Source organism: Pungitius pungitius, chromosome 5 (genome assembly GCF_949316345.1).
Source record: "Pungitius pungitius chromosome 5, fPunPun2.1, whole genome shotgun sequence".
In the NCBI taxonomy this organism is placed as follows: Eukaryota; Metazoa; Chordata; class Actinopteri; order Perciformes; family Gasterosteidae; genus Pungitius; species Pungitius pungitius.
The window spans coordinates 16658491-16672933 of record NC_084904.1 but is presented as its reverse complement, the minus strand read 5'-3'; the positions used below and the strand labels follow the sequence as shown (position 1 = coordinate 16672933).

Genomic DNA, 14443 nt, shown 5'->3' with positions numbered 1-14443 from the left:
TGGCCAATGTGATTGCTTAGCTTAAAAGTGGTATTATTTGTGCGTTTTACGAAAATCACGAAAATCATCCGAGAGAATTGAGAAAAGGCCCAAGACGTCACATAAGGAACTGTACAGTGTGATTTTCTGCACCATCAGTCCGCAATCTTCCCATTAAATGTACTCTAATTTCGTTTTTTACAGCCTATTAATGATTTCTTCCGCATAATGGGTCTCTAATGCCACTAAGGGCCGTGCCAGGCCGTATAGTTAGGTGTTAAATGTCAGAGTGAGCTGGGGTTTAAGTGTGGCAGGGCGGCTGTCAGTAATTCCGTAAACAGAAGGGAAATGAGCCACGGCCCCCCCTCACCCAGGGTGCCGTTCCAATCATTCCCTAGATTGCCCGTTCCCCACGATGTCGCTCGTTAAATCTAGCAGACCTAAACCCAAATACACAGCCACAGAAAATAAACTGCACGCTCCACCATCCAGGGGCTCGAACCTGAGAGCGAAAAGCTGCAACTCCTGTGTTGACATGGTTTTACTCCACGTCACACCTGGCTGGGAGGCCGACTTGCCAAATAAATGATGCAGTTACCAAATAAACGTCCATTAAGATTTGGCAGGGCTGAGGAGCTGACATGTAAATACTGATCACCACTGCTATTCAACATAATAATGTTTGCTCCAAGTGTGACTTGAAGATGCAAACTTTCATTAGCATCATTGTACATCGCAAAAGATAGTTCCTCGAGAGCACGTTAGACTGAATTTGTGCTGTGTTTTCAACACTTGGACAGTTTTGGAGAGAATTATTTGTATTTACACAAGCAAACAGAAACATAAACGTCAGTGACAGCTGAGCTATTTGAAAGCTAAATTTTACAAGTGACCGGCTCCTTGATGAAATAACTCTGTTTACCAAGTACAAAGTATATTACTACTCGATCCTCAAGACTCTACGGCCCGAAACTCACTCACACACTACACATAAAGACCAACAGCCATTGCTGTTACACATTAGGTCACACATCATTACATTTTCAAGTTGCCCTTGTATGGCACAGGGCTTTATTTGTTGCTCTGTCCTGCTTCCTTGGATCCCAGATCACGACACCTGTTCACAGGCCTTTACCCACTGAGTAGGTTCCTTAGGATCCTTTCCAGATGATGTAGAGAAGGTTCTCTTGTTAAACATGTCTGGAAACCGCACGCTAAAAGCTTTAGCGCTACCTGATCTTTAAATTCCATCCAAATAGAAATGAACACGAACAAAAGGGTTTGTCAATCGCTGCCCGCTCTCAATGTTGGTTGCAGCTTCGCCATTGTTGTTGTAAGCCCCCGAATGAGCCATGCTGAGTAGATGTCATACAAGGCCTTAAGAGGCTCCTCATGCTTTTAGCATCAGATTAATGACGTCTGGATGAAATCTTGTTCTCACACGTTCCATATTTACTAGTTTCATTTGGTGGTTTCTGCATCAGTTGGTGTGTACTTGACAAAGCCCCGAGCCATTTCCCTTCTTTCCACTCAGATCATAAAACTCTGAATTTTCCTCCCAACAGAACAGCCCCTGTAGGTCTAGCCACCAGGCACAGCGAGTCCCCCAGGGCCATGGAATAATTAAGCAAACTCTTTCCACGCCACATCACGGAGGAACATTTTAATATTTCCACTTTGATAAATGTGTTGCATTACCATCCGATTCATAACATGGATTAAACCTGGCTAAAAAAAAAAAAAAAACATTACAACAACAATTTACTGAAGTGACTTCACAGTACTCGGGTTGAAAAGGTCGATACGGGTCACCAGAGGACCATCCATCACGACTGGCAGACAGGAACACATGCTGGCCCTGTACGTGCCCGTGTCAAACACAGCTCACTGTGGTGGCCTCGAGCCGTAACCCGCTCACACAACGAACAAGACACACAGTCACAATCACAAACGCACACAAAAGCACAAAAAGGTCCTAGGAAATAGGCCCTAGTAAATAGGCGCACTAAATATAAATTCCTCAGTAGTTGGCCTGTTTTTCATTTACTGGATAACAGCAATGAGAGTGTAGGAAAATAATTACTATAATTAAGTTACAACCAGTCTTAAAGTTTATGTTTTTAATTAATGTAGTCACAAATTCTATTACGCTCCCAGGAGAACTCTCTCGACACGCCCTTCCATGTGTGAAACGCTTCCAACGGGAAGCCACTTCCCACCATCCTCTCCCATGTGCTGCTCGCGGCTTCAAAAGGCATTAATTGGTTACCATCTCTCTGTGGGACCAACATTTCCCCCCACATTTTTCCCCCTGGAATTTCATGAGTCGTTGTTCCACCACCTGCCGGGAATTCGAAAGGAAACGGGAACTAATGACTGATTTTGAATGACGTCCAGTGATTCACTCAAACGTTCACCAATGAAACGCAGCTCAGCTTCCCAGTCGCTGAGTGAGAGCAGTGGTCATTGAGGAGAGGAAAGACAAGAAGAAGAGTACAAACCTTTTAGTTAAACCTGTGCACTGTAACATCGGACAATGAGAGCAACCTTTTCAAGTTGATTAGCTTGTCAAACGTTTGACTGTGCCGTCCTTTAGGCTTAATATTTGATGTTATGACATGAATTGGTCCACTTATTGTCGGTTGCGTGTCGCGTGCCAGGAACTTAGCCTCATAAAGCCAGTTGTACATTCTCTGTCATCAGGAGAAACATTCAGACGCTTTGGAAACATTTCATAGTTTCCATCCAATTTAGGGAGAAACTGAATGGACCCTGGAGGACATCAACGGCCGGCTCCATGAAAAGTTTAACCACACATGATCCAAACAAGGAAATCCTGCATGACTGTAATATTAATATAGTCCTTTGTGTAACATACAGAAGGGCGAAGTTTATCAGCAACAAAGCATGTGAGTATCTCAAGGCTTAATAAATCATTTTAGTAGCTGCTAGAAAAGATGAAATTGTGTTCTTAGGAAAATGCTACTCTGAAGTTGCTATATGAACTGAATAAAAAAACTATGAAATACTAATAATCTCGAATAACAACGACGAAACACGACGACATCATTATTGGCTGGACAAAAACAGGAAGACGACACACAAGCATCACGGCAGCGGCCTCCGAAGCCAAGTCTTTGTGCGTGAGAAATTCACAGAGCGTTGGCAGGATCGTCCACACGGTGACACGACAACGTGTTTCATATCCTCTTCTCGGCCCTGCTTCAGACAGCGTTGCGTAATTATCACCCAGCACGATGTGGCTGACCGCCGTTGCTCTGTCCTCAAGACGCAGGCGTGTTGCAGACAGCTCAACTCCGGACTACAAACCTGGGGAGAGCGGTTGCTCACCCCGAACCTGGTCTAGTTCAGAACACCTGGAATCCCTTATCCCTTCCCGCTCCTCTCGGGACAAGCTTTCAGTCGCAGCCAATTAGGATCCCATCACTTTAACAACGTGGCCGCCCGACACCAGAGGAACGGGGCAGTCCGGGCCACAAATAGTGGTGGTGTTGAGCCAGCGGCCAGGGGGCAGAGGGTCTGAAACTTGAGATGTGTGTGTGTGTGTGTGTGTGTGTGGCTTGTGTATCTCCTTTGTGCCATGGGGAGGAGGGGTGAAGAAAGAAGGCTTTTGCTTTCATTTTTAAGGGAGTAGGGGGAGGATTTTTTTCATCATTTAAAAGCACCATGGAGGGAGAGAAAGAGAGAGAGAGAGAGAGAGAGAGAGAGAGAGAGAGGGGGGAGAGAGAGGTGCAGTTGAGAGAGACGGCCTCTTAGAGCTGTGAGGCAGAAGTGATGGATTCAGCCCACAGAAAAGTGACAGTCTTCTCCTAACGGGCCACAGGCAACACATGCTGCCCTGGACTCTCACCACTCACCAGGAAACTATCTCCACCATCCGACTTAAGTTACCACTTGTCCCCTGAAAGGGCTCCAACTTCTTTCCGTCGGATTTTTGGAACAACCTTCTCAAGGTTTGCTGAAGAGTTCCCGGCTGTCTTGTAATAATACGCTTTAGAAACACCCCCACGGCTGGAATGGATGGAGGTGACAGAGAGTAACTATACAGGCAGAACGCAGGAGGAGGAGGAGGAGGAGGACGCAGGGCTGCAGCTTTCTCACTTGGGATGACTTTCTACCGGGAAGAACTTCAATCAGCTCTGCCGGGAGGGAAAGGCATCTGAGGGAGCCTCATTGATACCCTGCAAGCATCTGTGTCGTAAGCATGGACCAACCTTTCACGTGCATGATGCATGATATTAAGGATAACTTCAATTCATTTCTGCAACAAGTAATCTCTCAGAGTAGATGATGACTTTTGCTATCTCGAAAGAAGCTCTGAGTAAGCTCATTGAAATTTCTAATGCAATGGTGAAGCAATTACTTGAACTTAAATTGACTGAAGCCAGACTTTGACTGATAACCCTCAAGTTGCTTTTACTTTTCACAATGACTTTGTTTGATGTTGAATTCAGCAGTCGTCATGCAGCACCTGTTATCCGACTCACTGTTGGGAACCAGTGGGGTCACTGTCCTCGCTGAGGACTAACCGGACACGTGACTTTGATGGTGTTGGTGTGGAAGGGTTAATTCAGCGCAGGGGGATGCTGGAGAGTGGGCTCTCTGGGCTAAGTGTTTCTTCACTGCTGATAAAACACTCAGCTTGTCAAAACACAGGAGCCCAAAGGGGTCAAATGAAGGCACCGGCATGGAAGAGGGTGTGTATGAGGTGATATACAGCGAGAGCCTTGTGCGTTACGTGCCAACAGAGACTCGTCTTGTCAGATCTAAATGAAACCATTCATTCAAAAAAGAGAAAGGACAAAACGGACGACCCGCCACCGGTGCTCCAAGCCGTCTGCCGCTTCAGGATGTTTCCCCCGGGCTCAGGAGGACATGGAAGCAAGGCGGTTGAATCCCGTCTTTGTTTCTGTTGCCAGGGTAGTGTTTGGATAAGGGGGCTTTGAGGCAGAACGCTGGAACTTATCGAAACAATTCCCGAGACCCCCTCCCCGTCTGACTCGGATCGGCTGTATGGAATTACTCCCAAAAGCAGCATGTGACACACACAAAAACACAAATTTGAAGAAGAAAAAAATAAATAAAATCCAACCTCTACTAAAACAAACATTACCTATGCCATCGTACGGAGCAGGTAGTTGAGGCTCAACATGTTGAAAACGCTAACAAGCATTACATGCTTGAGGAAAGAATGAGGTCACCCTTGAGGTAATGCAATAGTGCAGATTACCGTGAGCAGATTGAATTGGACTCTGATCCAACACATATAGGGTGTCCTGCAGGAGGCTGCCAGCTCTCAGCGGAGTTGGCGCTAATTTGAAAATGCTGCACAAAGCCGCCCCCTCTCTGAAGTGTCCGCTCTTTTCTCGGCTACTGACAAATTAGGTGCCGCGTAGTGGTGTTGTGATATCTCCTGTTGTGGACGATGATGATGATGATGATGTGATTATGAGGCATTCGCACAGAAAGTAGGACACCGTGAGTGAATTGGGTCAGTGCGTCTTGGAGGCACGGAGGGGGCAAGGGGAGTCGTGGTCCTGCGTCCAGAGGGTCCAGCCGTCTGCCACCGCCACCGACTCTCCGTGTGTGTATGGCGGCTCGCTCTAATGAGGTGACGAAGAATGCGAGGAATGCCGCGCTCACGCTGAAATGAGAGGGGCTGGGGTGAGAGACATCAACCAGTCTGAGCAAGGCTGCCCACCTTCTTAATTAATAAGTGCTGAGCATGACCCAAAAAAAAGCCCGGAGCACAGCGCTGGTCAGAGGCACATTGACCCACCCGCTGCACTGGCCTATCACACTTGATTTAACACAGAGTAAAGTCCAGAGGGAGGAGTCGTGTAAACACAGACTTAACCACCTGAAGACAGTAAAACCAAAACATTTTGGTGTGAAGCAGACTTGAAGAAAGTACCACCCACCACCCCCACTCCTTCCCCCAAGAGGAGCCGCCAATCACAATGAGAGTGGTTATTCTCTGCACACTGCGCTTGGGCCTGGGCATAGTATACATATGTGACACTTCTCAACACCGGTTAATCACCGCAGCTATTCGCGGCTCCTCGGCAGCCTGCGAAAGGGACTGATGTGAGGACAATGAGGCTGTTAAAAGCCTCGAAGGAGGAGGAGGAGGAGGAAGAGGAGGAGGCTTTCTGTTGTTCCTTCTGGCAGACTGGGGTGGGGGGGGGACGGGGGACGGGTTAATAACAGGTTGTCTATGTCAGGGCAGATGGGACTCTTGTCAGGTCCCCGGGATACCGAGCCCACCAAGTGTTGTTATTTGAAAACACGCATTATCGGCAAAGCCCTCGGAGACAAGGACACACACATACCGCCTTCACTCGCACACAACACACACGTTTCTTTCAAAGCTGCAAACGTTTCCCCCTCTGCTTTGACGGGTAGTAACGCCTGGAGTAGATTCCCGGGGGCTAACGACGTCTACCATGGGACTCCTCCTCCGCAGCGGGGGCAAATCACTCTGCATTTCTCAGAGACAGAGCTCATGGTCCAGGGGGAGACTCCACAGGAGCCGCTGGCCGAGTACAGTCACTCAGCACATTACGAGCCACAGGCTCTGGGCTGCTCTTTTATCATGGTATGGGTCTGCTTGTGAGCTATTAGTATTGATTTCTGTAGGTTCTTGAATACTCTGCGGTCATTGCAGTGTTGATAAGTATTCCTTTTGCATGGTGGAAAAAGATACGTATGGCACTGAATCAATCAGCATTTGCCTAAGGTGACGTCGTACTGCTAGGCTTAGTGGGCAGCATCTGTGCTAATAGAGACCCCTCTCTGTGCTGACAAAAAAACTGTTTCAATCTAACTAAATTCCAAGCAAAGACTAGTTTTCTTTGAGATTTTTTATTTTTTATTCATAGCAGTCATATTACAATTATGGACCTGGTGCTTTTCTGTTTTAACCAAATTCATGGAAGAAGCAGAGAATACATTTCACGCCAGGTAAACCCAAATATCAGAAAAGAATACCGAGCAGTATAAGGTGGGAGTTTTTCCCGGGAAGAAAAAATGTTTTCACATTCTACTCTAGACAGATAAAAGGTTGAATGTGCCAGGGGTCATGTTCTTGGAGAGCGCTGCATTTCTCTTCTCCATGTCTCCTACCTAATGTGCTGGCAGTACGCCTGGATTAACAAGACAAAAACAGTCCCGCTCTCTTCCCAGGTTTGTGCTTACTATTAGATGGCAGATTATCTTTCCCACCAAGTTAGGCTATAGCGAAATGAGTGAGGAGTCGTAAACCTGGCAACCCTGACGCTGATCTTCAAAGCCAAACCAATATGGGCTTTTTGATAAGACATGGCCCTTTCTCACTGTGGGAGGTGTTACAGAGGACCCACCTGTAAATCCAATATACAGCAGCTTTCAATTAAGGTTCCCCAGGAGTTAAAGGCCTTGTTATCCTTGCACAGGAGTTACATTCTCCTCAGTACTCAGGGGCTTCCCCTAATAACACCACAATCATCCACGAAAACGGCCTGCACTTATTTTTCTCATTAAAATCTCTATAAATTCAATTCTGGGGTTAAGGGCTGATTATCTTATTTTCATTAACTTTCGAGAAAATGTATGTTTTTTGTGCGACAAGGTGTAGTCATAGAGGTCACATCATTTAAGAGGGACTTTAATCTGGGGAGGGTTATGCACAGAGAGGGGTTATGTACTGCCTGACGGTGTCTGAGCGTGACTTACAGTATTTACCTCTTTTGGTAAAGGCTGTGGACGGGACTGATGAAACACATTTAATATTTAAACAGTTCCATGAATAGCACCATCTGGTACTGTCTCATATTTTCCACAAGCAAAGATGTCCAGGCCTGCAGAGGGGAGCAGATAGGAGTGGTCCTATGTGTGTGTGTGTGTGTGTGTGTGTCATGGACAAGCAGTGGCACTCGCCCAAAGAGAACCTCAGCCAGCAAAGCAAACTAGGCTAAACACGCTCCCCCCTAACAGCAATAAAACTGACTGAGGAGATCAGAACTTCATTAGACAAGAAATATTTTTCCTATTGGGCAGTGAGGTGATTAGTACCTTTCAAACATGTGTGTGTTGCATGAGCTTGATAGCGGAAAAAACGATTTAAACAGGGGGAACACGTCGATACAGCAGTGTTTGCTCATGTAGCTAGTGACACTTGCAGTGTAGCAACCATGCAAGTCTTAATTATTACACATCAATATAATTCCTATCCTGCCGTGGAAAGTCACAGCAGCACCAGTGGCGTTCAGCGGGGCGAGTTGGCGCTTTTCTTTTGAGATCTTATCTTTTTCAGAAGCCCATACTTTTGAAAGCTGTAATGACATCCAGGCCGGACTAAGTATAGATGTGTTTGCCCAGGGCCTTTGTGAACGACGGCTAGCGTAGGTGATGTAGGATAAGTCTAGTGTAACCTGATGTACAGCCTTCTTTTCATGTCAATCCGCCTCGCCGTGAAGGACCCCATTGATGTTTGTCTCAAAATGAACGTGCAGCCCAACAGGGCTGTCAATTCTAACAGAAAGGAAAACATCTCAGAATAGGTGTTCTCATACAGTCTTCTACTTACTAACTAGAAAAGTGAGTCATTCAGGACTTATTTTTGGCAATAATGGACAATGTTCTCTATATTTCTGCATTTTTTTCAGGCTTTGGTGGTTTGGTTGGGACACATGGAGCCCCCTTCAATGGTCCTGCTGTTGCTCATTCTCGTTTATGGACTAGCCTGTACTGCCCAGCGGGCTCATGGGGGTCCGTCAGACAGCAGCCGCGGCAGGGGGGACAGGACCCAAGAATTTCAGAGCAGCGAGGATGATTTGGAGAGAGAGTTTCTCTACGCTCCGAGGACCAAGCGTGCTCCAGCTGACCAGCCGCAGGACAAGTGCTCCTACACTTTCATTGTGCCGCAACAAAAAGTGACCGGAGCCATCTGCGTCAACTCCAAGGAGCCGGAGGCCATGCTGGAGAATCGGGTCAACAAACAGGAGTTGGAGCTGCTGAATGTGGAGCTGCAGAGACAGAAGAGGCAGATCGAGACCCTGCAGCAGCTGGTGGAGGTGGACGGAGGTATTGTGAATGAGGTCAAGCTTCTGAGGAAGGAGAGCCGAAACATGAACTCCAGAGTCACTCAGCTATACATGCAGCTGCTCCACGAGATCATCAGGAAGAGAGACAATGCCCTGGAGTTGGCTCAGATGGAGAACAAGATCCTGAACCAAACCTCTGAGATGCAGCAGCTCACCAGCCGATACAAGGATCTCGAGCACAAGTACACGCACTTGGCTTCTCTGGCCACCAACCAATCGAGTCTCATCGCTCTGCTGGAGCAGCAGTGCCAGAGTCGCCCCCCACCTCGCCCTGTGCCGGTGCCCCAGCCGAGGTCTCAACCGCCTCCGCCGTCACCGCCTCTCAACAGGCCTTACCAGCCGCCCGTCCTTCCACGAGTCACCAAGCCAATCAGCAACGAGATCCAGAGTGACCAGAAATCCGTTCTGCCCCTCCCCACGATGCCCACGGGCACACACGGCCCCTCCACCACTGACAAGCCCTCTGGTGAGTCTGGCAAACTCTAACGTCTACGTTTAAATATCGCTGCTTAATTTCAGGGTTCTATTTTTGATTGCGTTTCAGGGGCCATCCCAAACAAAGCAGTGTGTGTCTGAATGAGCAGTGATGTGAACCCCTTAGTCATTAATGACAGGCCACCGTACCAAGCACCCATTTTTCAAATCAAAGCCGTTTTAAATACGTCCTGCACATTCCCGGGGGGGGGGGGGGGGGGGGGGCAAAGGGCTCTCAGTGAGAACAGAAATGCTGTTGTCTGCAGCCTTTTGGGATGCACATCATCTAATTACCACAAACAAAAAGAAAAACAGCATTTTAGCAGAGTAGACGCGTGAGGCTGAATTGATTTCTGGATCCAAGCCCATGTGACTGTTGAACACGTGTGAGCAGTGAGTGATAAAGCTGTAAAATTGTATGTGACGTGTTTTGTTTTACGGTATCAGTTGCAGTGAGCGCTCTGTTGCCATTCCCGCTCCCCATTTGACTTTCATTAGGAAACTTTTTGAAATGGTGGAAAAGGGAACAAACCATTCCCAGGGTGAGCAGTGGGAGCTTTTTCCATTGACATTTTGTGCTACTGCCTAAGCGTTTTCACTCGGCTTCTTGTGAACGGTAGCCTTTGTACAGAATGTTTGAAGGGGAGGGGGGGGCAAGTAATTTCCTGCTCATAGCATGCAACTAGCACCGGGGGGGCTAAAGTACGTAGAGAAAGAGATACCGAGCGTCAGTGATGTCATTTGTTCCAGTTGCACCAGGCGAGAATCGGTCATATGTTCCACTAAAGCAGCAGAGTTTATCAGGCAGAACAGAGGAGGGCAGGGCAGCTCTCTGGCTTGTCTCTGCTCAACAGACATTCCTGAGAGTAAATGGATGGCAGAGAGCGAGCCGAGAGACAGATATCATCCACAGCGATAAAAAGAAGGGGGGGAAAAAAAGGACAACCTTGTTACTGAGGGTCAAACCTATGGCTTATTATGTGTCCCCAACGGGAGCGTATCCTGAATGAGGCGCTTTGTTTCCTCTCACGCGTACCTCCTTGTTTCTTATTTTGTAAACTCAACCCGTCTCTTACCTCTATCCCTTTTGCGTGACCCTCTATTCTCATTTCATTTGTTTCCATTCTATTTAAAAAGCTTTGTACTCCGAGCCAGTTGGCAAACCACACCAGTGTGAAATCTTGAGACCTTAAACACTTTCACAGCCAATTGAAATCTGGGAGCCAGTGGTCCCATTAGTTTAGTCTACTAGGTTTGAAATTTGGGGTAAAATCCTAATGGCACACAGGTTTCATTGATTTGCACCATAAAATTCAACAGTGTTGACCTTGGACATCATTTCCAAAACACTTGCGGAAGGAATCCCAGTTTGGCTGACGCAGTAGATGAGAATGCATGTGGTACAGATACTGCCCTGTTGCATCACACAGCTTTTGTCATATTGGGGAAAAAAAACGAGTGCACACTTTTTGAGTGGCTGACAAGGGTTTACAAGCTGTGCATAATTCAATAAAGTCCCACAACTCCTTGCTTCAAAACATGGCCTTTAATTTGCACGCCTTCGACTAAAATGATGTGTTTCTCTACTTCACCTATATCACGAGGTAGAGAAAGCTAAGTGAAATCAAATAAAATAGCAGTAGTGTAAAGCGGCCCATCGAGGATCGAGGCTTTTGTTCATTCCGTAGTCAGGATTCCTTTGCCCTCATGTCAGTGTTTCTTTTGGCTGTGCAGCCGGCAGCCATTTCCCTGGTGAGACGAGCGGCCAAAATCAATTCCACTGTCAGAATAAAAGCCTCAGCGGAGAAAAGCGGGATTCCCTGTGACAGGGTATAAACCCTCAGTGTGCCACTGTGGCTTTTTATCTTTTTCTATTTCTCCACTTGTGAGATACTGTTTTATCTGAGATTCGACATGCAGTCAAACGCGTTGCCGTCATTTTTTTCCGTTTTAGGGCCGTTTAAGGATTGTCTGCAGGCTCTGGAAGATGGCCACACTTCCAGCGGCATGTACCTGGTGAAGCCAGAGAATGCCAACCGCCTCATGCAGGTGTGGTGTGACCAGAGACACGACCCGGGTGGCTGGACTGTGATTCAGAGGAGGGTGGATGGCTCCGTCAACTTTTTCCGAAACTGGGAGACGTACAAGGTGCAACGACCTCACACTAAATCAATGACCTCATGGTTTAGAGGAGAGCAGGTGGCTGATGGTTTGTAGGTTTGTCGCTAACCAGATGTGGACCGGTAATGAATGGGTAACCGTCGAGCTCTCCAAGTGTCTGATGTATTAACGGCCTCGGTTACTGCCAACGACGTGAGTTATTACTTCCTGCAAGACATGTTGCTCTTTGTGAAATTAGTTCACAGTAAAATAGAAATATGGGAATGTGTGTACTTGGCCGCACATTCGTTGGTTGCGATGTAACTTATTATCTGAATCTTGCCTCGCAAGGTACAAGATAATCACGGATTTGGAGGGTTATTCAGGAGAACTTCAGGGGGCAGTTAATTGTTTGCTGGCAACTCAATCACACGTGACCTGGTTGAAACTCTCCTAAAGGCAACAATGGGGATCTATCCGAGACTTTCCAAAAACCTTTCAACCACAGGAGTACAATTTGCGTGATGGTCTGTGATTCAAAGCATGCGTCGTGCAGGGAATACCACAAACCAACTTACAATGTCATCAGAGCCAGAACAAAGCAGTATGACAGCATCCAGCATGTTGGATTTCTTATTACATATACTTTTCCTGCTGGGATTTTAATAACAAAATAATAGTGGAAAACCCAAAATGCTAGCTTCCAATTTGACTCACGGGGGTTTCATTTATACTTATACTAGACGACAAACAACTTTATTTGAGAGACGATAGCATGCGGCAATAATTTCCTGATCTGATTGTGATTTTCTTATCGCTGACCTTCACAGCAAGGTTTTGGCAATATTGATGGCGAGTACTGGCTTGGTCTGGAGAACATCTACTGGTTGACCAACCAGGGAAACTACAAGTTACTGGTCACGCTGGAGGACTGGTCCGGCAGGAAGGTGTTTGCAGAGTATGCCAGCTTCAGAGTGGAGCCTGAGATCGACTTCTACAAGCTGAGGGTGGGCCGTTACCATGGCAACGCTGGAGACTCCCTCACCTGGCATAATGGCAAACAGTTCACAACACTGGACAGAGACCATGATGCATATACAGGTAAATAAAAAAAAAGGATACTGTTAGAATGTGTTAAACGGCCCCAACTGGCAGATTAAAACGATTAATATGTTCAAGCATGGAGCCTGATTTGTTTTTATTTTTATTTTTTTGATATTTCTAGGCAATTGTGCCCACTACCAAAAAGGAGGCTGGTGGTACAACTCTTGTGCGCATTCAAATTTGAATGGAGTTTGGTACCGAGGAGGACACTACCGCAGCCGCTACCAAGATGGAGTCTACTGGGCCGAGTTCAGGGGAGGAGCCTATTCACTAAAGAAAGTGGTCATGATGATCCGTCCAAACCCAAACACCTTCCACTGAGCATCAAAGGAACACAAACTGCACCGTGTCTCGAATGAAAGCCCCACTTTGCCACCTCCTTCTGTAAGGGGCACGACACCAAGTCGGACAAAGTGCAATATCGAGACGGGCTGATATACCAGCACCTCCTGCACTTTGTGTACCGTTATACAGTTGTGTGTACCTTTTGTCCCGTTTACGTGTGTATGACCCAGTAGAGACGTGTTCCGATTGCTCAGGAGTTTTTTTTTATTTTTAATACACTGTCTTTGATCAAAGAAAAACCCGTTTGGTTGACAGTGTTCTCATTTGACCCGAGTGAGAAAAACCATAAGAACTTAATAGGACATCAGAGGAAAGCCCTGCAATATATATTAAGTATGTATGTAAAGATGCTTTTGCAAATGAGGTTGACACAGGAATCATATCCGGTGACTTTTAATTTCATTCTAAACACAAAATATGTAATTTAACAGTGACATTTATTGACGTGTAATACAGGGTAATAACACCTTAATATGCTATTAAAACAGTACTATTTTCTTTTCTAACAGGAAAACCCAATTGGTAACAGCAATACCTGAAGCTAAACAGTTTGCTCATATACAAATAACCAAAATCTACTCCATCAACATTTGAGGAGGTTCACTTTCAAACTTGTTTTATAATCTTGAAATGTCTTCACCAGGTATCCACCAATCTGCTTGTATGGATCAAGCACTGTATTTACTGTATAAATTTAGTCGTTTGTTGATGTCTATAGATCCAACACATTGCGTTTGTACATAGCAGATATTTGTAATATAATGTATTAAAACCTTATTACATTGCAATAAAATATGTACAGCTTGTGTTTCTGTCTCTTTTTTTGGCGTCTGTTGGTATAAAACCAATTCTTGGTGTAGCAGTCATAACCCTTCATACAATCTAATTCATGTTCATAATAATTTGACTTATGACTTAAGATATGTTATGCCAGCCTTATGGATACTTCTAAACATCAGGGTTTGATTTTCAATTTTCTAAATATGTTGAGCACCCTGTGGTGACGTTAAGTTTGTCGTACCATCAGGTATTTCTCACGAGAAGAGACAGACTATTGAGATCCATGCATTTTATTAATTAATGAATTAATATTAGCCCATAGCATGCGGGTTCAATGATTTATAAAACATGTAGAGACAAATTCATGATAGAAATCCTTCAATATGTCAATGCATTCCATAGCAAAACTAAGTAAGAATTATTCTGATGATATCTAATGTTATATTTTACATTATTCCATGGAATAGCCATGTAATGTAAAATATAAAAATGTTGTATATAAATTATATTTAGGATTTTAAGTGGAGTACTTACATTTGTATAACATCAAATATTTG

The 14443-nt window shown here is 45.7% G+C and overlaps 1 protein-coding gene across 1 annotated transcript; it reads left to right on the top strand.

The window, feature by feature from the left end:
• Positions 1–3723: 3723 nt before the first annotated feature.
• On the top strand, positions 3724–13912 carry angptl2b (angiopoietin-like 2b). Its single transcript, XM_037483554.2, has 5 exons — positions 3724–4198; positions 8646–9549; positions 11512–11705; positions 12488–12758; positions 12883–13912. The coding sequence occupies exons 2-5, from the start codon at positions 8670–8672 to the stop codon at positions 13080–13082; spliced, it is 1545 nt and encodes a 514-aa protein (XP_037339451.1). The 5' UTR covers positions 3724–4198; positions 8646–8669; the 3' UTR covers positions 13083–13912.
• The last annotated feature ends 531 nt before the right edge of the window (positions 13913–14443 follow it).